The 26809-nt window shown below is 49.3% G+C and overlaps 8 protein-coding genes across 8 annotated transcripts; 4 read left to right on the top strand and 4 right to left on the bottom strand.

Moving 5' to 3' along the window:
- The first annotated feature begins 1061 nt into the window (after positions 1 to 1061).
- Positions 1062 to 2318, top strand: BU25DRAFT_410934 (uncharacterized protein). Its single transcript, XM_033706425.1, has one exon. It carries the CDS (start codon positions 1202 to 1204, stop codon positions 2204 to 2206), a length of 1005 nt encoding a protein of 334 aa, XP_033561514.1. The 5' UTR covers positions 1062 to 1201; the 3' UTR covers positions 2207 to 2318.
- A 939-nt stretch (positions 2319 to 3257) lies between these two features.
- Positions 3258 to 5606, bottom strand: BU25DRAFT_421757 (uncharacterized protein; the record flags this gene model as incomplete). The annotated part of the gene is made up of 1 exon (XM_033708109.1): positions 3258 to 5606. The coding sequence occupies one exon, from the start codon at positions 5604 to 5606 to the stop codon at positions 3258 to 3260; it is 2349 nt and encodes a 782-aa protein (XP_033561513.1).
- Positions 5607 to 5821: 215 nt separating this feature from the next.
- BU25DRAFT_410932 (HET-domain-containing protein) lies at positions 5822 to 8111 on the top strand. Its single transcript, XM_033706424.1, has 2 exons — positions 5822 to 6533; positions 6584 to 8111. Exons 1-2 carry the CDS (start codon positions 5970 to 5972, stop codon positions 7835 to 7837), a joined length of 1818 nt encoding a protein of 605 aa, XP_033561512.1. The 5' UTR covers positions 5822 to 5969; the 3' UTR covers positions 7838 to 8111.
- Positions 8112 to 9462: 1351 nt separating this feature from the next.
- On the bottom strand, positions 9463 to 9932 carry BU25DRAFT_410931 (uncharacterized protein). Its single transcript, XM_033706423.1, has 2 exons — positions 9856 to 9932; positions 9463 to 9725 (listed from the first exon to the last, which is right to left on the bottom strand). The coding sequence occupies exons 1-2, from the start codon at positions 9873 to 9875 to the stop codon at positions 9587 to 9589; spliced, it is 159 nt and encodes a 52-aa protein (XP_033561511.1). The 5' UTR covers positions 9876 to 9932; the 3' UTR covers positions 9463 to 9586.
- Positions 9933 to 11713: 1781 nt separating this feature from the next.
- On the top strand, positions 11714 to 12692 carry BU25DRAFT_61314 (uncharacterized protein). The gene has a single exon (XM_033711957.1). The coding sequence runs from the start codon at positions 11758 to 11760 to the stop codon at positions 12640 to 12642; it is 885 nt and encodes a 294-aa protein (XP_033561510.1). The 5' UTR covers positions 11714 to 11757; the 3' UTR covers positions 12643 to 12692.
- A 49-nt stretch (positions 12693 to 12741) lies between these two features.
- Positions 12742 to 14015, bottom strand: BU25DRAFT_421755 (alpha/beta-hydrolase; the record flags this gene model as incomplete). Its single annotated transcript, XM_033708108.1, has 6 exons — positions 12742 to 13213; positions 13383 to 13540; positions 13639 to 13652; positions 13763 to 13834; positions 13888 to 13940; positions 13999 to 14015. The coding sequence occupies 6 exons, from the start codon at positions 14013 to 14015 to the stop codon at positions 12742 to 12744; spliced, it is 786 nt and encodes a 261-aa protein (XP_033561509.1).
- Positions 14016 to 16504: 2489 nt separating this feature from the next.
- Positions 16505 to 18589, top strand: BU25DRAFT_440114 (uncharacterized protein; the record flags this gene model as incomplete). The annotated part of the gene is made up of 3 exons (XM_033709152.1): positions 16505 to 16867; positions 17132 to 17668; positions 17840 to 18589. The coding sequence occupies exons 1-3, from the start codon at positions 16511 to 16513 to the stop codon at positions 18587 to 18589; spliced, it is 1644 nt and encodes a 547-aa protein (XP_033561508.1). The 5' UTR covers positions 16505 to 16510.
- A 3926-nt stretch (positions 18590 to 22515) lies between these two features.
- Positions 22516 to 24960, bottom strand: BU25DRAFT_468985 (uncharacterized protein; the record flags this gene model as incomplete). The annotated part of the gene is made up of 7 exons (XM_033710743.1): positions 22516 to 23027; positions 23119 to 23395; positions 23454 to 23544; positions 23585 to 23712; positions 23821 to 24163; positions 24459 to 24748; positions 24868 to 24960. 7 exons carry the CDS (start codon positions 24958 to 24960, stop codon positions 22516 to 22518), a joined length of 1734 nt encoding a protein of 577 aa, XP_033561507.1.
- Positions 24961 to 26809: the final 1849 nt, after the last annotated feature.

Raw genomic sequence — 26809 nt, 5'->3', positions numbered from 1 at the left:
AAGACCATCTTGCATCTTCGGTCGATGCCTGCAGTATTCTTTTCCCTACCCTTCATTCCGTGCCGGCTTCAGCCCATCGCCATTTGCCAGTCAGCAAGCCTCTGGGGATCTCTTTTGTACGTATGTTTCGTTCCTAATGTTAGTGCACAGGTTGTAAATTGCTGACATCACGTTGTGTCGTCTCCTAATTACTCCGCACTGTGGCCGCTAGTGTGGCGTAGCGCGTTCTTAGCGCGACAGTGGATTTCCCGCCACCATCGTGGCCTCTGTTGTCCATCTCGATAACAATGTGCCGTTCGCACTATCAATGCTATTTAGGACTCCACGTGCAACATGTTTGACATTCCTCAACCTAAGTCTTAAGCCGAACTGCACGAGTACACCGCTTGACGATCACATCGAAATTGGGAAGTCCGACACTGCCATAGTGGAATCCTGAGCTCATGTAAGCTCACCTTCAAGACATTTGTAGGGTGCCAAATCGAGCGATGATGTCGGATATCAAGGCAATGCAGTTGCTGATGTATCTTGCTTGCCCTAGGCAATCGAGTATCATATCTTGGCCCATGTAGAAGACTGCCCAGTACAAAAGACGTGCAATCGAGCGAGCGTTCTTGCAGGAGTTGGCTAAACTCTGTTGATATCAAATCAAATGTCAGAACACCATCGCAAAGGATGAGAGGATACTCATCTGGTAAGGTTCTGCCAGCAAGGTAAGCACACGGGAGGTATGTCCAGAGAGATCAATCTTCTCTGGTATGGAAGTCCTCGGGCGGCCAGGATCATTCCAGTCTGACACCGCCGGAAAACCCTCAAGGTAGCATTGTGCAGCCATAGGGTCTGCAGGCCTGGCATCCTCCAGGAATCCTTCACTGCACTTCCGTCTTTTCACCCTTGATGCGAGTACAATGGCTGTTGTGCCGGAGCACTAACATGTGCCCAATGAACTCGCCCTGCTCACCAACAAAGAGAAGTCCTTGTTCGTATAAATCTCTAGTCGATTTCGTCCGTTCCTAGAGCCATTAGACGGACTCAAACATAAACAGAATAGGAATTGTCTACCACAGAAGAGTTCTTGGCCAGCCATTAACTCCTGAACACTCTCGTGAAAGGCATCCCTACCCAAGCAAAACCAGAAAACCAAACCGTGGCAATTCGTTCAAACTCTTCGACCAAGACGTCCTCTATTGAGACCGAAATCATGCATCAACAACAGACTCAACCGAAGATGGCACACCACCCCAGCCTTGTGTCTTATGGATCAAAGGCTATCTCGCGTTACCAAGCATCTCTGAACAACCTCGATGCCGACGTTGGCTTCCATGCTCGAACTCTGCTTCTGTTCACTTGTGATCAAATCCTCGACACGGTCATCCCAGGCACTGCGTTCGGGGTTCTCGCAGCACTCTCAGGTCCCACCCTGGATCTCCCGGCCCAGTGGACCCTATCCATCCTCCCACGCATCCCTCAAGTCTCCCTCTGGCTATGGCTTGTCGTTCTCCAGTTCTGCGTGCAGAACCAACGTAGCGAGGGCTCCGTAGCAGAAGACTCGATCAACAAGCCCTGGCGGCCCATTACATCGGGTCGAATGACCTCCGAACAAGCAGGGAAGTTGTTGGGGGCTACCAATATCATCGCCAGCGCTCTGAGCTATCAGCTCAACGTCATGCCTATCTTCATCGTCTACATGTTTCTTATCACTGCGTACAACGACTACGGCGGCGGCAACAAGTCTGGCGTAGTCCGCAATTTATTTTGTGGTGCAGGCTTCTCGTGCTACTTCAGTGGTGCACTGAGTATTGTCATTGGTCCAGATGCTGTCATGAGCTCTGCTGCGTGGAAGTGGACGGTCATCATTGCGTTCGGTATCCTTGCGACTACGATCCAGGCTCAAGAGTTCCGCGATGAGGCTGGCGATAAGGCTCGTGGCCGACGCACGTTGGTCACTGAGCTTGGCCGGAAGCTGGCACTCTGGACTGTCTTTGTCACTGTGGCGTTCTGGTCTATCTACACGCCTCTGGGCTTCTTTGCGGGCGGCTGGAAGACTGCATTGTTGCCGGTGGTCTTCGGTGGTGCACTGCTGGCTACGACTTCCCAGGCTTATCGCAATGGCAACAACAAGCTGGATCGCAAGATGTACAAGATGTGGTGTCTGTGGATGCTCGGCTTCTGCCCTTTGCCATTCTTGGCTAGGGTTTTGGCTTAAGTGTGGATGCTGATATGGCAGCTGCAGTAGAGATTAGTGAAGCGGTGTCTGATGGGTAGTTTCGTTGCGTGTATAGTTTTCTGGGTGTATCCTGTATCATATTGGGAATACGTTTAGGATGTTTATGACGATCTCAGGCTGGAGACCTTAGGATTCAACTTTTCCACAGCAGTTCATTGTCACACGCATCCTCGGAATAGCACCGCCTCTCCAATGGATGCAACTATGATCGTCATAGCAAAGCAATGTCGCTTCGTATCAGGTCTGTAGTCGTCTAAACTAACGTCCCTCACGGCGTGGCGAGACACACTGTGTAGCGAGACAAATGAGGGATACTTTGACTTCAGCAACCGGAAAGCTCATGCGCACAACGAATATTGCTATATTTGTACGAACATAATCTGCTGTAGCTAATGCGAACGCCTATGATTTACTCTTCCCTAAAAATTACGTTCGCATCGTCGTCTCTGAGCCTGATTTGTACAGCGCCTTCTTTCGTAGCGTAACAGACTTCCCTCCCCACAGCGCCAATCTCAAGTCCTTATCGCTCCAAATTTTGTAGAATGACCTTGTCCGAGCCCCAGAACCTTGCTCTGATGTTAAAAAGTCATCATCAGCCACATGCGTGCTGCAGGGCGCAATTCCATGCAGGGCCGCCATGTCGATTGGTACCTCCAGCGGAACCGAATCACCAATCCTCACTAATAGGAGGTGACTCAACCCGTCTTACCTCATACACCCACCGGTATTTATTGTGAGGAATGTGGCTGTACGGGTCGCACAGGTGCTCGGAATATGACTAAATCCGACTCAGGATTGGGAGCAGCGTTAAACTCAAAGGGCTCGGCGCTTGTTAGTCAGCCAACGCGTTTCCAAATCCGCTGAGTATTTTTGAGACTGAAGTTTAGGGAAGGAGTAGTACCGCGGCATGTGGGGGTGTCCGAAGAATATCATGGTATAGTGATCAGGTACAACTACGGAGATTGAGCGTTTGGCAAGGTATGTTACTATATCTGGTCTAACTTAAGGTATGTGAGCCTCCATCAGCGCATCAGGGCAATGGTTCTTGGTCGTTATCCTGGGCCCGCATCAAACTATCAATGATGTCATCTTCCAGACAAGACATCCTCAGGGTCTCAGTTTCGGGTGGACTATCACGGAAATCGAGGTTTATCGATGGACCTTCCCACAATTTGCTTGACAAATAGAAATCCAAGACCCCAGTGTCTCTCAGCTTGAGGTACGCGAATACCACCTCTGGGGGGACCCACACCATATGACTCACCTCGACCGCACTTGCCATATCCGCGACTTGATACGAACATTTCCCCCACTGATCCCGCGAATACCACAACCAATCTTGTGAACGGCTTTCATATGATCGGAGGACCAGATCTGACCGACAGGCTTCCGCTTTCTTGCTTTCATGTTCTGTAATCTCTTGGTCTCGCTGTTCGAAAGCCTCCATGTCGTTGCAATATATCATGGTTTCCACCGAACGTGTGCAAAATATGCCCGGTAACTCAGGTCGTCGATCTACCATCAGGGTGACCTTGCGCAGGAAATCCTCTAGGACTTTGTGATTGACTCGGATAGGATCGTCAATATGATCCATTGGGTGTTCATGATGAGAAGTAAGCTGGGGAAAGGTGGCCCAATTTTCAGTTATTATGAAGAAGGACATGTTGGCCATTGCTAGAGCGGGTTCGTAGAGAGACGGGCATTGTCGTCGGATGTGTGCATCTACTGCGCATACGAGTGTATTGATCTGGGCCACCTGCAGTCCGTCTGACAATGGTCGCAAGTCGCCATGCACTATGCCCGATATTATATCAAGTGCAAACTCTATATCTGGCATTGTGTTGTAGACAGCTCTGCTTAATTTCATCTCGCTGTTTCGATGTAATCCCGGGAGGAATCGATCTTCGAATCCTTTCTCCGCGATTTCTTGTTGCAGCTTCTCCCGAAGCTGGTCTCTCAGTCCTCCTTCGCGGTATCTTGAAAATGATTGCAGAGCGTTGGTGATGACCCTGTTGTCTTCATAGAAGGAATCTTGGAGATTTCCTTTAAGTTTCCAGCCTTTGACCTCCTCTCCGCTCAATGCTTTCAATGCTGCGGCAATGCTGACCGTGTTCGTGATGTGTAGCATTTTGTGCAGCAACTCGACGCCGAAATGGTTCTCGCTTTGGCGCGGTGGAGATGGTTCATTGCGCCAAGGCTTCATTCGGCCTTCCAGCTCATTGCCCAAGACGCACAGGAAATTCCGAGAGAGATCGAGTAGTCTAGAAGCAGGGCTGACGATGGAGTCTTGATGCTTTTGGAGCAGTGGGCGCAATTGCCGACGCGTTGTGACTTTTCCAAACAATGGAGATCCGAGAATGGCTCGTAACATTGGTGTATATCGGGAGGTAGATCCCAGGGGTGACCTAGGGGAGCTTCGATCTGTCGATGAGGAGAGTCCCCTATACCACTCTTCTAGAATCCATTCCAATTCGGAATTGTCAATATTGCGGTCTTCGCGGCTGGTGATTGATGTTATGCTTTGTTGCAGTTGGCGCAGTAGAATCTCGCTTGTGATTGAAAGTCCGTTGATTGCATCCAGCATTCGGTCCATCGCTTGATCTGGAGGAAGATTCCATGGATTTTTGTAGACAATATCATGCTCGACTTCTGACCAGGCGTGCATGACCACGGTAGTGATCTGGATCTCGACACGTCTCTTCCAGGAGTGATCTCCTTCCCGAGTTTGCTCTTGATCTTCCTGCCACTCTTCTTCACGTTTCCCCTCATGGTTGTTAGCAACCTCCTCAGGTACAGGTGAACGTTCCTCCACCTCAAGTTGAGTTTTGATATCGTCCGCGAAGACGTGGAGATGAACAGCGAGGTAGCCATAGTGCTTCCAGTCTCTTACCACTTGGTCTGCCGGTCGCTCGCGCCATGGCCCGCTCAAATCTCCCCTGATACGGGTCAGAGCCATGAGCTGGTCTTCTTCACCGACAACATCCCAATCCTTTACGGGCAGCTTCTTGTGTTCGCGCTTGTTGTCTCGCACGTAGGGATCGCTGGCTAATCTGTCCTGGAACTTGGCGAGAACCTTTTCTAGGACACCGAGGATGTCATCGGGGAAATAAACAAGAACTCGGACTCCAGCCAGGTCCCATACGTAGTCACATCCCTTGATAGCATCTATGCTATCGAAGGGTCGAGATTTATGGCGGGATTGAAGTTTCTTTCTCAAGGACGTCTCATCTTTCGCTCTTGCGGACAGTTGGTGCAATATCCGCTTATCTGGTGGGTCTTCTCTGAGTGCAGTGGAGATGGTGCCTTTGACGGAATTCGCGATGTGGTCGAAATGGTCTCTATTCCAGTGCTCTCTGATGAAGGTATCGACTAGAGACATTTTGGTGTTCAGCCGCTCGATCAATGCCTGCCTTAGGTGGGGATTGAAATGCGGGGTAGCTTGTCCTCGAGGCTGAACTGTCCTTGTGTACAACTCCAGGCAGCCGTGTACAAAGCGGCTGAGAAATATTTTATGGATGCCTAGTTCACCTCGAAAATGAGGCAAATAAGAACGGGTCCTCTGCGGACTGTCCACCTGTTAAAGTAGGGCGTCACCGGAAAAGCAATCTGACCCAGCCTTCAGGTGGCGGGGGCTGTGCAAAATGGAAGGACGTCTAGAGCACCCCATTATGTGATTGTTCTTAGCATTCTAGTCTTCACGGCTCGAAAGCAACCCTAGGTGTTGAGGCCAGTTTTCTTGACCATGTCAAAACAACAGAATGACCGATATTGCTACGGTCCACTCCCGCAAGGTCAGTATATCCGAGTTCTGACGCTAGAGCCTGGCGATCAAGACGCATACTTGTCCGGAGAGCTTCAAGTCGTTCATATCCAGCAGATCAGGCAATACGAGGCAGTTTCCTATGCATGGGGAGAGCCCGATCGCTGCTTTCAATTCGGCTCATCCGGCGGTATTATCGAGTTGACAGCAAGCTTGGACGGAGCGTTGCGACGCATCAGACACAGGGACCAGCCTCGCCGACTATGGGTAGACCAGCTGTGTATCAATCAGGATGATAAGGAGGAAAGAAGCGCGCAAGTCCAGTATATGAACGCCATCTATAAGAATGCGGCGCGGGTTCTAGTATGGCTGGGCAATGATCCTCAGCGCGAAGCGAAAGATTCGTTTGATATGATCCACGACCTCGATCGAATTTTCAGGGATCCGAAACAGAGGCAAGGGTTCGGCATTAAGTATACTGAGAAGCTGCATGAGCAGTCTTCTGAAGTCTGGGCTCCTTTGGAGCATCTGACCATCAGGCCTTGGGTGAGTGACTCGGTCCAGATTCATACGTGTCTTTGCTAAGCTTTTCCCAGTTCACTCGCGGTTGGATAGTCCAAGAGATTGGGACCAAAGCCCCTGCGACACTGTACTGGGGAGGAGAGCAGTGCGACTGGGAGCTCATCAGCGGCGTTGTCCGAGAGCTTGCCAATTTCCATCATCTGCGAGGACGCTTCGACTTGAAAACCTCAGCGATAAAGTACACCTACCAACGCTTTATTGAGCCGCCAAAACCGAGCCGACATGTGAACCGCTTCAGTCTCATGTATGAGTTGCAAAGGGCACGCCACTGCGAGTTGAGCGACCCCCGTGACCGTGTCTTCATGTTCCTGGGCCATTACTCCGTGCGTTCTGGCAATCAACTACTTTCCGAGATGCAAGCAGATTACTCGAAAACCGTCGATGAAGTATACATAGATGTCGCTAAGAGAGCATTGCTTGGAGATCCAGAAAAGAGCCTGGTAACGCTTGCCACGGTTCAGCACCCCAGTCTACCTTCAAACCGGGGCGAGGCAATCGAGAATGGCTTGCCATCGTGGGTGCCCGATTGGAGAACGTCTGAGGGTCACCTCATGTCTGAACCTGTAAGTCCACATTGTGCACACGGCGAAAGAACCTACCAGACCCAGATCGATGGCAATATCCTCTCAGTGCGCGGCATCAAGGTCGATATCCTGGAGGCGTGCTCTGGTATCCTGAGATGGAAGGAGTTCCACTACGATCCAACGCGCAAGGATTTGGCGATCGAGTCTCTGTGGATTGATGTGTGCGGACAGAAGAGCTTCAGCATCGAACCCCGGTATATGGGCGACCCCAACAATGAGCCGGCGCTCTCCGCATACTTGCAGACTTTGAGTGTCGGTGGGATTGCCACCGCATTGCGAGAAGGTCGGCTTTATCAAAACATCGACCAGAAGGAGCTGTTTGCACAAGGGCTAGCATATTTAACAAGAGCCTTGGGGACATCCGATCTCATGGCGGAAGAGATTCACGAGCTAGCGGCAGAGGGCGACTATCACAACTGGACCCGTAATGCGGATTGCGCTGCAAGTAATCGTGCGTTCGCTCGAACGAAGAATGGTCGGTATGTGCTAGGTCCGAAGGTAATAGAGCCCGGAGACGTCTTGTGTGTACTGTATGGTGGGAAGATGCCCTTCGTGTTGCGACCTTGGATCGATGGCGGCTTCCTGCTTGTTGGTGAATGCTACGCACATGGCTTGATGCAGGGCATGGCTATCGCCATGATGGAACGTGGCGAGTTATGCGAGGAGACGTTTCGCATACATTAGTACTTTGTTCGATACCAAAAGGAGGAAGTCGTTGGAATGGCCTCCGTAGCAGAAATGGACCTCCTCATCCGCATGGTACGAACGGTCTGCCGTGAAGACGTATCTTGGTGGCGAAAATGACGCTTCGCAACCCACGTCCGCATGGTTAAACAGATCAGCTACTGGCAGCAAAGCTAATCTGTCATCATCGGGAATTCTCTCCAGTTTTGGTGTTGTATAATAGAATGACCTCGTATTGACAAGCAACCAGGCGTGCAAGTACTGCTCTTGACTGCCATACGGATATGCCTTGAAACTATACTAAAGTCCCGCTGGTAATTCTTCTGCTGTTTCTCCAGACGCACCTTGGCCGGCTTGGGCAGAAGATTCTGAAGCTCTGGTGGCGACATGAGCGGTGTACTGATCCTGAAAGCCGCGAGGTTCGAAAAAACTGCGCTCCAGACGGCGAACTCGTTCCTCTTCTCAAAGGAAAGGTACGTGGCCAGAAGACAATGTACGGATATATTTCGAGGCAACTTCTCGGAGATGGCTCTCGGTACATTGTCTAAAGTACGGACAGCCTGGGCTGGAACTACGAGGATGCTGACGATGTGTGCCAGCGCCGAGCGCTTCGTATATTGGTAGCATCAGTGTCATCGAGATGTCAAGCCGTACAACCTTTACCGTGCCATAAAGATCTAGAATGAGCTCAAGTCCCTCCAGCAACATGAAGCAGGCGTCGCCTCCGCGGCCGACTGGCACGTCGTGAAGGCCTCGAAGCCGGTTACATACCTTTCGACCTGCGCAAGGCTATTGATACACCGTCCCTGCTCATGGACTCTATCGACCCGGAAGCGTACGCCGATGATGATAAGCGGCCGGTGAGCTATCTCTTACTGATTGATGTACTGGAGCGCATGAAGGATATCCCAGGATGCCTGCAACTGCACAGACTTTGGTCAAGACGAAACGCTTGGTGCTACCAGGTTATCTGGGCATCAATCGAGCTTTTCATGAAGCTAAATCGCATTACTAACTTCGAGTCGAGAGCCTGTATGTTAGGGCTCTAAAATTTTATATGCTCTGCTCATCACTCCTCTAGGCAATCGCAGAGTATCAACTACGCTACATCTCCACCGTTCCTGAGCCCACACCCGCATCGCCTAAAAGAAGGGTTACACTTGCGCGGAAGACCGACTTCTGCTTGTCCTATTCGTGTTTAAAAACCCAGTGCGCAAATCTATACACACAGTTTACGCAAGCCCAAACATTGGTCATATCGATTAAATTAAGTGGCAGACGGAGAATATGGAGATAGGACAATGGTGCTGCTTTAAATGTAAAATACAAGCAGCTCGCAGATGCGCTAATGTAGGCCAAGCTTTGTTGGCGTTTCCCGCCAGCTTGGGTTTTGCTGCAGGGTTCTTGTTGTAGTAAATGCAATAAGTGAAGGTGTAACCGCGCCGGGCAATAAGTCAGGGGTAACCGCGCGAAGCAGTAAAATCGGTATATATTGTTTTTGTTCTTGTTCAGTGTTCTGTCTCTCTCACTGGGCCATCAGGGTTTGTTTACACGACGTATCTGTCGTTCAGACAGAGGTAGAAAGGGCTTGTTGGAAAAGGCAAGAGCACTGCGCCAACACACGTGCCACACATGACCTCTATACTCCATTAACCGTCACAGTTCTCCTCTCCACTCTTCGGGGCTCACTCCCACGTTCGAGTGATCTTCAAAGCCTGGGAACACAGTCTTCGTTAACCGCTCTTCCTCCTAAGGCCACCGATGTTCAGAGAGATTCTCAATGTCGCGAGTAGACAGGGGGGTATTGCTGAAGGGTCGTTTGACGCTGTCGACGAAACGATCGACAACACGACCAGCATTGAAGAGATCCTTGTCGGAGCCTGTTGACCTAAAGGAGGGTTAGTCCATCAACGTCATGAATGAACGACAGCTCTGCAGATTCACACATCAGATGCGCCGAAGGTCCTAATTGCCAATCTCTCTCGGGACATAGTGTGTCTCTCCACTTAGGGACGCACCTTAAGATATTTCCACTCATTAAGTGAGAGTGAAATTGCCAGTACAATGAAAATCGACGAGTCCGGATTTAATTATCTGATGGCTTCATGTCACTCACTTTCGCTGGATTTCAGGATAACCGGTCAATAGCACCTCGATGCACTACCGCCGGATTCCCGGTCATCACGTCGCATGACAGGTACGTCATCTTGCTGGTTACTAAATAGTTCTTGTAATTCCGCGGGTGAGGGACTCTCGTCACTAATTGTCCTCGTTCGATGATAACGGACACCACGCTTAATGGGCAGACCATTCTCATTCTCACTGCTTTGTTCAGTGTTCGATCGTGTCTGCCGGTTGGTCCGGCTGATAAGCTTTCGAGTTGAGATTTGACTGGGTACACGCCTTCTGTTCTTAGCTTAGACGTCATTGCTATCGTTACTGTCGTCGAAAGAGCTAGCGGAAGAAGATGGAGGTATATACGCGTCCGAATCTGATAAAGATACAGATAGCCTTCTGCTGAAGGCACCCGGTAAACAGACAGGGGACGATGCTTGTTGCATTGTTGCTTCTGCCTGCCTTTTTCGTCATCTATCCATTAGCGGCTCGTTACCACTGTCACTGTAATCGTTGATCTTGCTGTTGCTGACTGAAAGTACTGATATACTCGTCCCTGAGCCATCATTGTCTGTTTCATCGTCATATATCTTCAATACGAGGTCTTGCCTTCTCAAGCCCTCCGTCAACCTCTTATCAGTCCCTATTTCCCAGTGCGTCCTGGTCGCTCTGTTCACCTTTCTTGTGGCTAGCCCTCTGAGAACTGCCGAGGCTCTCCTAACATCTGCATCTTCAGCATGAGGGCCGACCTTGATTTGTGCGGGAGTTTTCCTGTAGAACCACTGCGGATCATGGATGCCCCCAATTGCGCCTTCTGTCACCCAATCAGGCCGTGGTACGCCGATCTCCCAGACTTCAATAATGTCTCTATTCTAGTAGGATATTACGATACGGGTTGCGTAACCCTCGTTGTGCGCCTGCCGCAGAACGTCTAGAGCTGACCCTGTGTATCAGTGTTCTCAATCCCTGAGAGAGACACGCTTGGTTTGCATGAAATCGTCTCATCTGGTGTTCTGTGCGTGGGCGTACTCAATCCCAGACAATATGCGATATAAGAGAGGATCGTCCGCCTCAACCTCGTCATTCTGTAGCTGCTCGGAGATTGGGTTTGAGAGTCGTGTTCGAGATTCTTGTAGTCTAGCCGTAGCACTGCGAACTGTAAAGCTGAATAGTAGTGGCGGGCTTGATGGTCTTTGCGACCGACGCAGGTTCGACGAGCAGCGTAGCGTGCGGGCTTCATTTTCAGGCGCCGTGCGCGCCAGGCTCAGTGGTTGCGAGCGCGATGGATGTAGTCGTTGTCTCTTCTGCATTGGTTCCGTAATGACCTCACCTGGTATGCGTTTGGTCATGCTTGCTATTGTGAATTACGATTAAGGAAAATTGCAGCTGAATGGATCATGGACGTTGGAAGTAACAGGCTGCATCCCTCGATGGATTAATGCATAGGTCCGAAGTGAAAGACTATAAGACGTACTGACAATGAAACGAAGGCTACCTTGACTCGACTCATCGCATGAGCAACAGTACATGTAGCCAGAACAGTGTCGGCGATGCCATTGTCCGACTGAAAGCACGCTTTGTCGGCATACTCCGAGCGAGGTATAGCTGATCGGCTTCACAAAACATGATCAAGATTCTGGGGGGCAACTTTCTGTGAAATGATTCGAAGTTAGTTGACTCTTGTAGACAGGGTGTGATGGTGAAGGGCTATGCGATGACGTAGTGGCCGAAAATTAGTCAGCCATGTTTTAGCGTCTTTCGATTCTCGGCGGCAAGCCCTGAACGCCAACACGGTCTTTGCCCTTATGCACTCCCTTCTGTCTTTGCCTCGTGAAATTCGCGATCAAATCATCGAGCAAGTCCTTCTCTTTCGTAAAGAACCTCCACAGGACCCTGCACATGACAATGAGTCGCGACAAGACGCAATTGGGCAGGGCGCGCTGAGGCCGCCAACCATATTACCAAGCACATACAACGCTCTCGGGTTGCTCGAAACCAATATTCAGCTAAAAGATGAGACGCAGAGCCGTTTGGAGCAGCTCAATCTGTCATACTCACTCGATGTTATGGTCGTCGATAACGAGCTTTGGCCTACTTGGACATGCTGCCCTTCACGAGTACCTGGTCCGATCGACACGGTCAACGTGTCACTGCGCTTCTTCAGCAAAGGGAATGATCCATACATGGTACATGTTGCGCGCACATGTTGGGCGATCTTGCAAGGTCGCAAATGGACGAATGCCTCTTTACACCCACTGGCCGAGACCTTTCTACATATTCGCGACGTTTGTCTGCAGCCCGGCTCGAAGGACGCCAAGATCGGAGCCCTTTGCTTTAATGCAGCTACATCGAATCGTCTGGATAATACTACAAGTTCAGCGCCGTCAGAGCCTCTGTCGAGCGTCGGCCTGAAGTCTTTGTTTGGAAAGCATCGCTCTCTATGGAACTCATTCCGCAGCATTCATCAATATCAATTCGCCAGCACTGGAGAAGCAAGGAGACTTGAGCTTGTGGCGTCACTTAAGATCATGGTACTGTTGTTCCTGCAAGAAGCATGGGAGGATGAGTGCACTACGTATACCAGCTACGTTGGACCATTGGGGTCCGCTTTTCGGAGTGTGCAGGATGTGCACTTTGCTGTCGATGGACAAAACCTTGAACAACTAACGTCAAGTGTCCTATCAACTTGACTTGGGAATTACTACCATCGTTCGAGGAAGCAGGCAACAGAAATTCAGCACGAAATCTCTCATACATCAACAAGAACAATTGGCGCACATGGGAGCTTGTCAGCTTAAGGACGGCGGTCTAGTGGCTCCTCTAGAACACGCGACCGACCCTACTCGGAGAGTATTCTGAGGACTGCCTCTCGCGCTGCAGGACTCGACTAACTCAACAGATGGGAAGCAGAGGCGTGTCCCCGTTGAAGCGGTAGCAGTACGCTGGAACCCCGTGCTGAGCCCACCGCTGACACATAAGACGCCGGGGTGCAACAAAAGTGAAGTCACCCGAAAGGGCGGCCCAGCGCTTCGTCGATTGCCTCGACCCGTAGGTGTCTGCCAAAGCTCGGGAATGCCGATCGCAGGGCTATCGGGATACAAAACTTCGAGCTTGCCGAATGTGTCATTCGAACCATAGCCGGCAGCCCGAATGCGAAAGTCGTCATCGATATTGATGTTCATGCCAACTGCAGTGAAGACGCCTTCGTCAGTATTTGTGCCGGTTATGATAGGCACACAAACAAAACTCACCAGCTTCAAGCTGGTCGTAGACCGATCCTTGGATAATATCTCCATCTATATATAGGAAGACTGAACCAGAGGCCGTGCCATTAAGTGCTGCATGCAAGACCGAATAGTCGAGCTCGTGTAAAGATTGCAAAGAGTCGGTCTAGTACGAGTATCCCGTAGCGGAGACGATTCTAACATACTTGGCTTGCTCAAGCGAAGCGTTGTACTTGTTACCGAGGAGGAGTGGAGCGCCGGATTCCATGATTGCCGCAGAGAAGAGTTTATCGTCTCGGACACCGTATGCAATGAGATGGATACCAACGGATGCCGCACCTGCGGACTCGCCGATAATAGTGACCTGAAGAAAGTCAGCTATAGACTTTGCTGCACGATAGTGGGACCTGAACCACCTTCGATGCATTGCCGCCAAATGCGGCAATATTCTTCATCACTCACTTCAATGCCAGACGCTGATCACGGATACCAAGATTAGTTGCGCCATCAGCTTTGATTCTCTGTCCATCGACAAAGCCCCAAGCATTGAGCCGATACTGTATGAACACGCCGATGAAGGGCTTACCGATCTCGACACCATTCTGGGCGATGTAGCTCACATTGTACAGTGGATCGACTGTACCGCCTTGCGAGAATGCTGGAATATTAATCAGTCTTCGACAACTCCGGCACTTGAAGGTTGATACTCACCACCACCATGGATCCAAACTGCAACCGGCAACTCTCTTGTCGCACATGCTGGCCTGACAACGTTCTAGTACAGACAATCCTCTGCGACATCAAAATCGCCAATTTGCTCACTGCCATATCCGACACATTTCGGCGGATAAGCGTTTGCCTCAAACGTCTTGTTCCGCACTCGTGACAGAAATTTGGGTGCCCTGAAGCGCAGATCTCCTACAGGTGGTTCTGCAAACGGGGTATCAAGGAAGGCGTCTTGATTGTAAGCAGCAATGTGATGACCTGTGAATGTCCCATTCTTCGCCGTTACGACTGAATCTGTAGGAGAGATCGTATTGCAGGCCGAATTCAATTTAGCGATGCGAGGAAGGACGGTCGAGTAGAGGCTGTAGAGCTGGTGACGCTCGCCACGAGCAGCGAGGTGAGAACCACTTTCATTGTTGGTATGACATTCAGGATTGGAGTCGCAATGCCAGTTTCCAGAGTTCAAACGTCCCTCGGGCTGTTATGTACCGCTCCAAACTAGGCCTGTCGGTATCTCTACGGACGGCAAATGGGCATCAGCAGTTTGCGCCTGCTTCTGCATATTCCCCGCGTGTTGCGCCTTGGTACCGCCTGATATGGCAACCGTAGGCAATGCAGACTTTTGCGGAGAAGTGTTTCCTTGGCTGGGGTTGACGGTGGTGTATGGAGACCGTGCCGAAATCCGCAGGTCATGAGGCTTGCTGGAGATCTCCAAGGACGAAGTATCGAACGTATGCACAGCAAAATCTCATTTGGAGGCCTACGAGTAGCCCCAGCATATTTGTTACTTACAAAGGGTGTGAAGAGAAGCAAAAAATACAAAAGTACATACAATAGCGGGTATTCGCTAGTGGTCACCCACCTAACTACTAATCCGCCGGTACGTTGCTTAAATAGGGCTGAGCGAACGGGAAGCCTTGCTGTCTCCTGTCCGGTTGACCCAAATGTTCTTAATTATCCTGTAACGGCAACTTGACGCCTGACTTCTGGAGACAGTGACAGGAGATTGGCATATCAGAATCCGTAAACAGGCATTTAGTGATAATTCTGCTGCGTTATGTTTGACATGCCCTAGAGCACTGTGCCAGCACAGGCAAAATCTAACTTGCAGCGTTCATCGCTGGGATCAAAGCAATAATGCCATGTATAAATAAGGAAGGCCTTACCGTGCCACATGACATCTAATCAAAGGCAGTGTGTGGCCCGGGCAATCGCACTCCCACGCTTTGTTCCAGCGCGGTGCATACCTATACAGTAGTAAATTTACTGTACTATAATTTCCTATGGCCACATGTGGTAGTTCATGGTATTGCAATCAATTTATACTCATGATTATTGATCGTCGTTTTGAGTGTTATTGCAGGTCGTGCGGCTATTCCGTTCTTTGATCCTCCTCTTTGTCCCCTTAGCTTCCTTGTGTGTGCCCCTCTCTGTTTGCTAAGCACGAGTAAGCAGAGCAGGGAGGTTTTTTTGTATCCTCCGCGTTCGCGTATCCAACTGATGACACTACAGTTGTGGGTATTGCACTTCGAAGTCTGATAGCGTGTGTGCTGGCGAGCGCGTTTCTCAATAGAGTAAGGTCCTACGAGCTTTCAAAATTAGCTGGGGACATGGACTTTGCCTTTGGTTGCTCATAAAAGGTAGCTAGCGTGGGTACAGGTCGAGTATGGCTGCGCGCGCTGTCGCGGAGATGGATCTTGGGATGGTCTGGAAAGGAGTCCTCTGGGTCTTGACGTGTCATCATGTCAGTGCGCGTCGATGGAGCAGCTGGTTCCCGTGTGTGTGTCGAATCCGACCGTGCCCTGCTCGCTCGTCAAGCAGGCAGTTGATGGCATTGATCTTGATTAGAAAAATTGGTGCATATCTAGAGGATTCAACCTCCTCTTCACGTCGAAGCAGAACGTCGACTTTCCTTATTTATGTGCCAACTCAACGGCTCTATTGAGGCAACATGTACATTGCATAATGAAAGCCCTGTGGGCACGCAACAACACACACGCATCTGCCACGGATAAAGCAAAAAGGCGAAGGGTAGTGCTGCCTGTTACATGGCATCTAGCGTTGAACTCCAAAGCGGAAGGATTCTAGTAAAGGAGCAGTCCTAATATTGAGATTACAGTCTACTTCGGGTGTGAAGGCATGGGGTTAAAACAACAAGATGGCGGCTACTGGTGTGTTAAGATTGGAGGCAGGCTCACGTACCTAGATAGTTAGTCCCTTTTGATTGCGGATCTGCAGGACAAACTTATTGTCACCAACTTAGTGGTCTTAGCAATAATGCCCCTGCATTAGTGTGGTGCCGCCCCCCCCCCCCCCCCCCCCAAACCCGCCTGCGATGGAATAGATCGAGTTGCAGTACGTTCATCTATGGTTTCATTACGACAATACTTGTTGGCTCTCCTGCAATGTATAGTAGTGGCTGATTTGCATAAAGCCAAAGGGACAGGTTCTCTGCCAACTAATGTTTCGGTTTCGCCTTGACTCAGCCACCTGCACTGCGCCGCAACTTCGCATGAGCCAACAGCCAGAACGTGGAACTTGGCCAATCTATGTTAAAGGTGCGGGCCTGTACGCTCCTGAGTGCTCAGACAAAAAACACATCAGCAACATGGCGCCAGAAAAAAATACTGAGAAGCCCAAATTGAGCAGGAAGCAACTCCGAGGTCATGGTATTGAATTCATCAAAAAGGTCTCCAATATCGATGAACTGGACAGTTGGCTACAGCCAATAGGTCGTGCCATAACGCGGTTACAGGAACGTTTTCCGAAAGCTACAAGGAATACATTCAACGAAGAACTGGAGCAGTTTTATCTCCACGGTCAGGATCGCGACGATGCTCGCAGAGAAGATTGGTGCCTAAGGCCTGTTGATAATTTCGACTATCTCCAGCGAGAGGATTACACCACTTCTGCAGCTGTAGGAGATCATCTGAAGCCAGAAAGTTATCAGCATGCTTTAGAAGACGTACGACTGTGTCACCAGAGGAATGAGAATGAGGACAAATGGACACAGATCCTCTGCGAGTATGTCTTCTGGGACTTCCACAAGGCCAATAGGGGCTCGAGTTCTTACGAGTAAGTTCAGAGGTATCTAAAGACGTTACTAAAGTAACATCATCAGGCAAAAGCTCAATGGGTGGGAACTGTACTTATCATCTTTCTTACAATGCGCTCCGTTCCTACTGACATTCATAGGCAGCGAAACGTTCTCTGGAATGAGTTTCCACAGTGGGCCAGACTGAACCCTAAGATTACACGAGTCTCACAGCCGAAACCTGACCTCACTTATGGGTTCCCTGTCATTTCACCCAAAGACGAGTTGTTTCGGACTTCAGAGGGCGATCATCAAGTGGAAAGCTTCTTTTTGACAGTCCTCGGGGAGCTACGAAACAGAAAAAAAGAAAGCCTCATCTCAGCACCAACGACAGCTTTGCACAATTGGGTAGCGAATGATAAAGCTAAGCCATTAGAGGCCAAAGATTTGATGTGTTTCCCGTGGGCCGTCGTAGAGGTCAAACGTGGCACTGCAGAACTGGTTGCAGATGATGAGCACAAAGACAACAAAGCCAAATCGAGGGACCATGAGAAAAGAGCGCAATTCTGCTATTGTCAAGCGGCAAATGCCTCCGCTGCAGGACTTACTCTGCGAGAACATTTGGCTGCAAGGGCAAGAGACAGTTCCAACTTGCATAACGCTCGAGTCATGTTCTCTTTTACTTGTGTTGGCTCAGCTGTCAAGCTCTGGATCACCTATCGGGAGAAGCCGGTAAGTCCCATAGTCTCGTCCAAGTAAAATGTGATTTAACATACAAGTAAGGGCAAACGCAGCGAAAAAAGCCAACCATGGCACAAAGAGGGTCGTATAATCATGGTTTGCATCTGGGCGACCTCACTAGAGCTATCCTGGGGCATCATGGCGCTGCGTATGGTTGTGAAGAATGTGAAAGATTGGGTATATGCTCGCGTTAAGCCCGAGATCTCAAGATGGATTCATGACGTTCGTCAAAATCGTCCTCAGATATTCTCCCTCACACCCAGTGGAGATACAGTGATACAAAAGAGAAGGGCCGCATCTTGTGAACCATATAGCGAGACGGCGGATCTTGAGAAATTGGTTTCGCCCGCCTCGAGAAGTCGACATCGCACCCCAGCGAGGCCCACTCTGCCACATGGTAAGACAGCTCCTGGGTCTCTCGATAGGCGATTGGCCAGAGCCAGCATTCCGAAAATACAATTGAATAGATTTACGGAGCAAGATGGAGGAGAAATCGATGATACTTCAGATGAGGGATATGCGAGTATTCACACCAGGAGACAGTGGGAAAGTGAGGAAGACGAGGAGGAAAATATGTCTGCATTCATTTACAATGATGAACCATCTGAGGATGATTCCGATGCCTCGTACGTACCATCAAGTTCAGAGGATGAGAGCACGGAAGGTGAGAGCGTAGAGGATGAAGAAAGTAGTGACAATGGGGCCAGCAGCGGTGAAGACTTGAGTGGGCAAGAAGAGAACGATGACGAGTACGATCTTTCAGACAGCGAAAGACACTGCAACCGATTGAACCATCAGTCGCGTGCGTTTTCAAGATTAGAGGTGTACTGCACTCCGACAAAAGCCTATAAGTCGAGCAAACCAGCGGAGAGCAGGTCGAAAAGGGATCGGCGTCGTAGTTCGCGCTTTTAAATGGCACCAACGACGACAGGTCGCTGAGTTCTCTTTGCCTGTATCAGAATTTTTTCTTTAGTTCAAAGACTCTGTCGCTGCTACTTTTTCAATGTTGTGGGACGGTACATAAGATCATAAATATTCAATAATTTTTCATGCAACGCCGCTGCCAGCCACTGCAAACGACCACGTATCATTCTGAAACAAATATACCTTCCGCACTTTGAGAAAGCGCGATAGCGACCTTTTGCATGCCATCTGTGGCGCTTCAGCTGGCAGTCTGACAGCGGTCGCAAAGGCACAGACATGTGTTACGATCAGAGAGCAACTCGCTAAACAACACTGAACGAACAGGACTACGCAACGATACGAGAGAAGCCGAGGAACTGCAGTATCAAGCGATCCGAGCAGTTAGATCACGTCGGCAATGCTAAGTACGACCAGTACTCTTAGTATCAAGCAACTCAGGCAACTCGAGCGACTCGAGCAACCCGAGCAACCCCTCTCCTCTCAAAGTATGTAGCACGTAGACACGCTGCCCTTACGGCATCGTGTTCAACCTCATCAATCAACCTTGTTATTGGAATCTCAACCCCCCAGCTTCCGAGCCAGACAGTATACTCTGTACTAATCGTTGCTACCAGTCGCCACGGTCTTTGACTAGACGACAAACCTCTATCACTCCGAGCTTCGCTTAAGTGATAACCAACCCTAACGACTTTCTGTACCTCTGCTCATCCCCGAGAACCATTCGAATAGTGCCTACGAGCTTTGCTTAAGACACGACTTCAACAACATGTTGGACTCCTGCCGCCTTGCGTGTGTTGACTGTTACGTTCTACGAATGACTGGACCCCCGATCTGTTGCCTTGTGTTGGTTGCACGCAAAAGGTGAGCCTGTTCAAGCACGGTATATGAGCAACAAGCACTTCTTTCTATTTGATGTAACTGAGGGTTGAAAAATAACAAAAACATACAACAGCGGGTATTCGCTAGTGGTCACCCACCTAACTACTAATCCGCCGGTACGTTGCTTAAATAGGGCTGAGCGAACGGGAAGCCTTGTTTTCAACGTCCTATGGTCGTATGTGAAAGGTGTGTTCATTTTTATAGAATATATTATGCATTTAATACGACTGTAGCCAATAAGGAGGGCAATGAACTCTGCATATCTCATCGGATATTGTCGATGAGCATGGATAGTAAGCATATGGGAAGGACTGAAAGATTGAACAGATTATTCTCCATGCTACAGAAGGGAGCTATACATAAGGAAATGTCTACGTTGATGTCGTGTAGCTGTCAACATGTAGTCGTGCGACGTAGCAACCAATCAGTAGATAAGCGCACATGCGGCCAACTGCAAGGAGACACCTCAACCGTGACAGATATTCTCTCTTAAATGACTAAAAGCCATCCAGAAGTATAGATTTCTTCTTCATATAGCCATTAGTAGCAGCACTAACTGTAAAGAACCCAAGCACCGTTTCAACTCGTCCACTTTGTCCATTACTAGCAGGTTTTAAATAACGGAGACCCTAAAACAGTACCTTGACAGACTGCAGATCAGACGGGAGAACTTGCTGTCTCCTGATCGTTCACCACAAAAGTCCTCAATTTGACCGTTTCCAGTAACATTGATGCAGCAAATGCGGAACGGGAATACACAAATTTGTACCAATTACTGGAGAAAAAACTAAGGATCCCGAAAAGAGACGAGGGTTGGCATAAGCATTATATCCTTCAGCGCTTGGAGTGTTGACCAATAAGTCACTGTTTTATGCACCCAATGCACGGATTCAACCAATGCACGTTTTTGGCCCTGCCCACCACCACAAATATGAGGCTGTAGAGCCACATACAATGGTTATTATTACAGAAAAAATTGGTAATATGTTCTATAGACCCAAGCAACGATATTCTACTATACAAATCAATTATATAGGGTGGGAGTGCGGCCGCTGCGGGTGGTGTGAGTGCAAGCTGGCGGAGGAGGTGTCGCAGGCTTTGCATGACTACGAGCACCCACAGCACGACGCGCAGGCTTCTGTTTAACTGCAGAAGCTTTTGAGGTTGTACGATTGTCTCTTTGAGACAATTGTAAAGCTTTTGCAGCGTCGCGCGTGTCACGGTGTGGGCAGGCGCAGGAGGATAAGTGCACGTGATCGGTATGTAAATCATCTCTGTTATTGGAATCTCAACCCTCAGCTTCCGAGCCAGACAGTATACTCTGTACTACTCGTTGCTACCTGTCGCCACGGTCTTTGACTAGACGGCAAACCTCTGTCATTCCGGGCTTTGCTTAAGTGATAACCAACCCTAACGACTTTTTGTACCTCTGCTCATCCCCGAGAACCAATCGAATAGTGCCTACGAGCTTTGCTTAAGACACGACTTCAACACCAGTAAGATTGCTGTTAGCTTCAATATCTGGACTTCCTTGAATCATCTCAGCTTCTTGAGTGTTGTTGCTCACTTTGTTGATGCCAATTACAACCAACAAGACCTTCTGATTGGTTTTCACAACCTTCTTGGTGACCATACTGCCTCCGCACAGCCTTTGCGATACTCAAAGTCATCCGAGAATACGACTTCAAGTCAAACCTCAACTGTTTGATAGGCGATAACGCCTCAAACAACAACATGAAGCTCATAAATCACCTCAACAAAGAAGCAAACCTCAGCCTCAGTACCGAGCGCCGCATCCGCTGTGTGAGTCACATCAACCTCATTGTTAAGGCTACATTATATGGAGATGGAGTCTTCAACTTCAAACAACGGCCTGCTCAGGCAGCTCCGATAGAGCAGTTTCACTTATATCGACCACACGGCATCGTTGGAAAACTTCACAACTTTGTACGAGCTGTTTGCCGCTCACACAAGTGTCGTGAGCTGTTCTTATCGACCTTTACTGACCTCACCAAGGGGGACCCCACATGGAAGTTTGTCAAACTTCACTTGGACCCGGGTTACTCTCACGGCACACACAGGTCCAAGCGTCGGAAGTGTGAGAACAAACTGGCCAATTAAAACGACAATCTCAATGAGGACCTCAATTGAGAAGACAATTATCAGGAGTTGATGGCTGACCCGCGGCGTTGGTGGCTTAAATTGGCTATGGCAGGTATCCCGCACTATTCAAAATGGCTTGCAGTTTCCTGTCCATCCCATCTACTAGCTGTGAGTGTGAGCGCTGCTTCAGTATGGCTGGCCGCATCATCTGCACAGATAGAAATCTACTATCTGGAGGTATTATTGAGGCACTTCAACTACAGAAGAATTGGCTTAAAAAACCGTGTAGTTGAAAGCCCGCTCATCAAGTTGAGCCGCCATGTATCGCAGAAGTTAGAAGCAACCCGAACATTCAGTTCACTCAACTTTGTAGACTAGCCTAGATAGGAAATTTACTGTCTGGATTTACTGTTACTGTCCGTAACCCGTTCAATCGTGAGCCGTACGTACGTAACAACACCAAAAATCCGTCGGTACTATTGGATATAGGCTTCGGCACTACTGGTTTACGGTCCGTTGGAAACGCTGAATTCTGGTTCCCCTCCCAACGCCTAAAATCCATATTAACAAAACACGCGTAGTTGTGGATTCACTTTGCGAATGGGGAAGGCGCCTTGATCGGAGCACAAGCATAAATGTGATGGGGAGGAGGTGGTAATGGTGGCGGATAAGCAAGAAGGGGTGGGTCGAGAGGAGTGTCAAGGAGGTGGAGAGGGAGTTCAAGTGGGGGTGGAGGAGGTGCGAGGAGTTGGTCAGGAGTTGGCAGGGGATGAGGGGTGGGACGTTTGGGCCGATGGAGTTGGAGTGTTTGAGGGGGGTGAAGGAGATGTAAGTCATGGATTGATGATGTATGACAGTGCGGTATTTGGGCTGTATGGCCACTACATGTTGAGCGATTTCCGGCTCGCAGAGCCAAAAGATGCAATATGCTCTTATCTCCGCGTACTTTCATCTTCCGAACGTCTGACATGGCTGTCCTCATCTGTAATCTGCTCCGCAGGCCTCACTTCCAAGGCTTCCAGCTCCACCGGAGGTCCTGGAATGACTTTGACATTTTTCGAGTCCAGCTCTTGAGGATCGGCCTTTGCTTCGACTTCGCTCCTCCAGCGGCCCTTGAGGAACCACTTTCGTTTTGCCAAAGTTTCGTCTTGGTCTTCCAGCTCAGGTGTTGTAGCTTGATCTGTAGTTTGAGTCTTTGCACGCTTCTTCCTGAGTAGGAAGGCTATGGCAATGCCCATCGTGACCGCCCCAACGAAGACTCCCACTACAATGCCGGCAATTGCTCCGGGGCTCGGATCGTCTGAATGTGGCTCAGTCGGTGTGAAACTGGTAGCAGTTGGCGTCACAGGTATGTCTGACCGGGTCGGCGTCCTCCTTGCAGCAGAGTAGGACATGGCAAAGGCGCTTGCCAACCAACTGGCTTGGTTTGTTGATCCAGACCATCCTGCTGCTGGTGTAGTTTTCACGGCACCTCCATCAGTCCTTTGAGACATGTGCTGTTAGCGCAGGTAGGGGTGGGTAGCTAGAATACGTACCCGCCGCCGATAACCGCAGCAATATTGTTGGCACTCGATACTGCGTCAGGTTGCTCCTCAAGCTATTCCACTCCTGTCCGCCAAACTCTCTTTCGAACATCTCTTGCCCAAGATTAAGACCATGTTGACCTTTGCCTTGAGGCACATCACATATGACTGTTGACTTGTTTGTATAGTGCCCACCCATGATGACCATTTGAGATCGATGATTAATAACATCGCACGTCGACCAGGCTTTGCCACCAGCAAAATTTGTTTGCTGAGGATCAGGGTACCACTTGAGATGTCAACTGGGCTCTATTCAAGATGCAAACAGGCATCTTCTGTTTACGTACTGAGATCCATGTAAAACTGGGAAGCGTCAGGATGTATAGATCGCCGAGTGCAGTTTCGTTCGGACTGATTCCTCCAAACATATATCTTGCACTGTCAGCATGTAACTCCAGGAAACTGATGGCTATCGTACATGTTGTATGAAGAGCGATCTGCCGCCCACGATATACCGGTACAGAAGCCACGCCTTGGTTGAGGTATGTCGCCAGTAGCCTTTTGGATGTACCATCGGTTAAGGACGATATCGAAAACTGATATGTCCTGTAAGGAACACTTAGCACTTTGCCTGCATGTAAGCTCAAATTACTTGCACTCATATTGGCCTGTCTCACGTCAGCAAAGAGACATCGCAGTTATAGGCGTACTTACGTATTCAACTTCGCCTTTACTGGACATCTCGAGTCCACCAAAGTACACTAGCATACCACTTTCAGAAGCCGGTATGAATTGCATCGAGCCTTCAGCGCGCGGCGTGCTATCGTAAGTACGGTTGCTCCAGGATTGCGATGTCATGTCGAAGGATATCAGGCTGTTCAGCATGAAGCGATCCCCGCTCCAGTCTACAACAGATTTGTTGCTGAGGTATCCGCCATAATAATACCCCACCCCAGAATCAGTTACGGTGCCAGCTCCAAAAGCAGGCCACGACAGAGCCTTCAGCTTTCCGTCCGCATCTGTCCATACATTGCTTATAGTGTCGGAGCCTCGAGACCTGTTCCAGGATTTGTTGATTGTGTCGTAGAACCAGAATATCTGGAACTCCAGGACAGTTCCGTTATTATATTCCCCGCCATACAGATAGAAGAGCCTGTTCACTTCGTCCGGTCATAGGACGCCACCATTGACAGATGGAACTCCCAAGCCCTGAAGCATATCAGTCAGCAACCATGTTTCAGGTTCGCATGTCCCTACTACAGCATGGACACATTCATACTTAGGAATACCTTGATGGAGTCAATCTCCTGAGGAGGCAAACCTGTGTCTAATTGTGACAAATCCGCACTGACCAGTCATTGAACTGCATGACATTAGACGAGTTCGTCACACGATTGGAAAGCTCACTTGGCTGTGGGTTATCTTTTGAGGCATCTGCGCCGTAATAGATGAACCCCCCGTCGACATAGAGTTTGTTGTCAATCACACAGGTTTGGTGCTGATGTCGTCTGCAAAAGTCGTTAATCGGGTTCGCAATGAGCTGCTGTGCTATGACATGCGCAAACAGCGCGCTGGCAAGTAGAATGCGCATGTCGAATTTGAGGAGGAAAACAGACCAGGCTGAGGACGAGGCGTGCGACGACTATTGTATGATTGTACACGTGCCAAGTGCCAGCAGAGCGATCATAACATGTACGAATTGGGCGATACTCCCTGATCGGTGAGTAGACATGCACTCAGAGCATGGCATTGCGCACATACATTTGTTCGGTTGCTGCTGTTGCTCTGAAGAGGGAAGACTACTGCATCAGCGCGCAAACTCGCCTTTACCAAAGAAATGTAGCGTTTTCTCATCTGTCAGTATAATGAGAACTTAGTGGTACGATCGAGAATGCGGCAGTTCAACCGACACCCCGTCCTACATTGCTGTGTTTGACGATTCCATAGCAAAAACGTAAAACTCAACGCAAGTGAGTAACAGGACATTCGGTGAGTCGATAATGGCTGAAAGCGACGGACATGCTTTGAGTGCTATGTTGCCATCAGGCTTAGGGTGGGTGATACCTTGCTGCACGTAACGTTCCAGCCAGCCTTTAGCTGGGCATGCATGAGCGTCACACACGGCACCAATCCGCGACTAGCATATACATCGACTCCCAAAGGCAAAAGTTAGGACCATTTTAGCAAAAGGTGAAACAGCTTGCGCTCTGCTTCATAATGTGGCGAGCATTTGGATGCGATTGTTAGCGAAGGGTGCAAAAAGAGAGGGCATCAAGACCAAAACATACGACAGCGGGTATTCGCTAGTGGTCACCCACCTAACTACTAATCCGCCGGTACGTTGCTTAAATAGGGCTGAGCAAACGGGAAGCCTTGTTTTCAACGTCCTATGGTCGTATGTGAAAGAGGTGCATCTTTTTATAAAATATAGCTAAGCAAATTAATAAAATGACGCAAGAGTATCATTAGTAGAAGGAAAAAGGCCAGAACATACAACAGCAGGTATTCGCTAGTAGTCACCTACCTATTGTCGAGGAGTATAGATAGTACGCATGTGGGAAGGACTGAAGGATTCAACTAACTATTATACATACTACAGAGGGGAGCTATACATAAGAAAACGTCTACAATGATGTCGTGTGGCTGTCAACATGTAATCGTGCGACGTAGCAACCAATCAGCAGATAAGCGCTCATGCGGCTGACTGCAAGGAGACACCTCAACCTTGACAGATATTCTCTCTCAGATGACTAAAAGCCATCCAGAAGTATAGATTTCTTTTTTGTATAGCCATTAGTAGCAGCACTAACTGTAAAGAACCCAAGTACCTGTTACGATCAAGGAGTAACTCGCACAACAACACTGAACGAACAGGACTACGCAACGATACGAGAGGAGCCAAGGAACTGTATTATCGATCGACCCGAGCAGTGAGGCCGCGTCGGCGATACTCAGTATGATCATCACTCTCAGTTGAGCAACTCGAGCCACTCGAGCAGTTAGGACGCGTCAGCGATACTCAGTATGATCATCAATCTCGGTCGAACCGAGCAGTGAGGCCGCGTCGGCGATACTCAGTATGATCATCAATCTCGGTCAAGCAACTCGAGCAGTTAGGCCGCGTCAGTAAACTTGGTACGAGCAGTATACTCGATACCGAGCGATCTGAGCAAATCCTCCTGCTAAAGTATATAACAAGTAGACACGCTGCCCTTATGGCATCGTGTTCAACCTCGTCAATCAACTTTGTTATTGGAATCTCACTTGCTCTCGAGCCAGACAGTATACTCCGTACTACTCATTGCAACCAGTCGTCACGGTCTTTGACTAGACGACTACCTGACTATTACGAAGGTTACTACCGCCTCGCCCGGATAGTCTACCCCTGACCACCCGAGCCTTGCTTAGGTGACTGTCAACCCCTACGGCTTTCTGTACCTCTGCTCATCCCCGAGAACCAATCGAATAGTGTCTACGAGCTTTGCTTAAGGCACGAATTGCAACAGCCAGCACCTATTGGAGTCTGCAAGGTTGAACAAGCTTGAAAGGACCCTACAATTGCAAAGCAAATCAAGAATGCTCTGACTGAATGGGAGTCACATTGAAAGCATGGTGACCGTACTCAGATGGATAATGGCCTACCACCTAATGCAAATACATTGTTTGTAGTCAACCTACTGGATAGGTCAGTTATCACCAATTC

The sequence above is a fragment of the Macroventuria anomochaeta genome (genome assembly GCF_010093625.1).
Source record: "Macroventuria anomochaeta strain CBS 525.71 unplaced genomic scaffold BU25scaffold_17, whole genome shotgun sequence".
NCBI lineage: Eukaryota > Fungi > Ascomycota > Dothideomycetes > Pleosporales > Didymellaceae > Macroventuria > Macroventuria anomochaeta.
The sequence above is the reverse complement of the archived record's forward strand: the minus strand, read 5'-3'. Positions and strand labels throughout refer to the sequence as shown.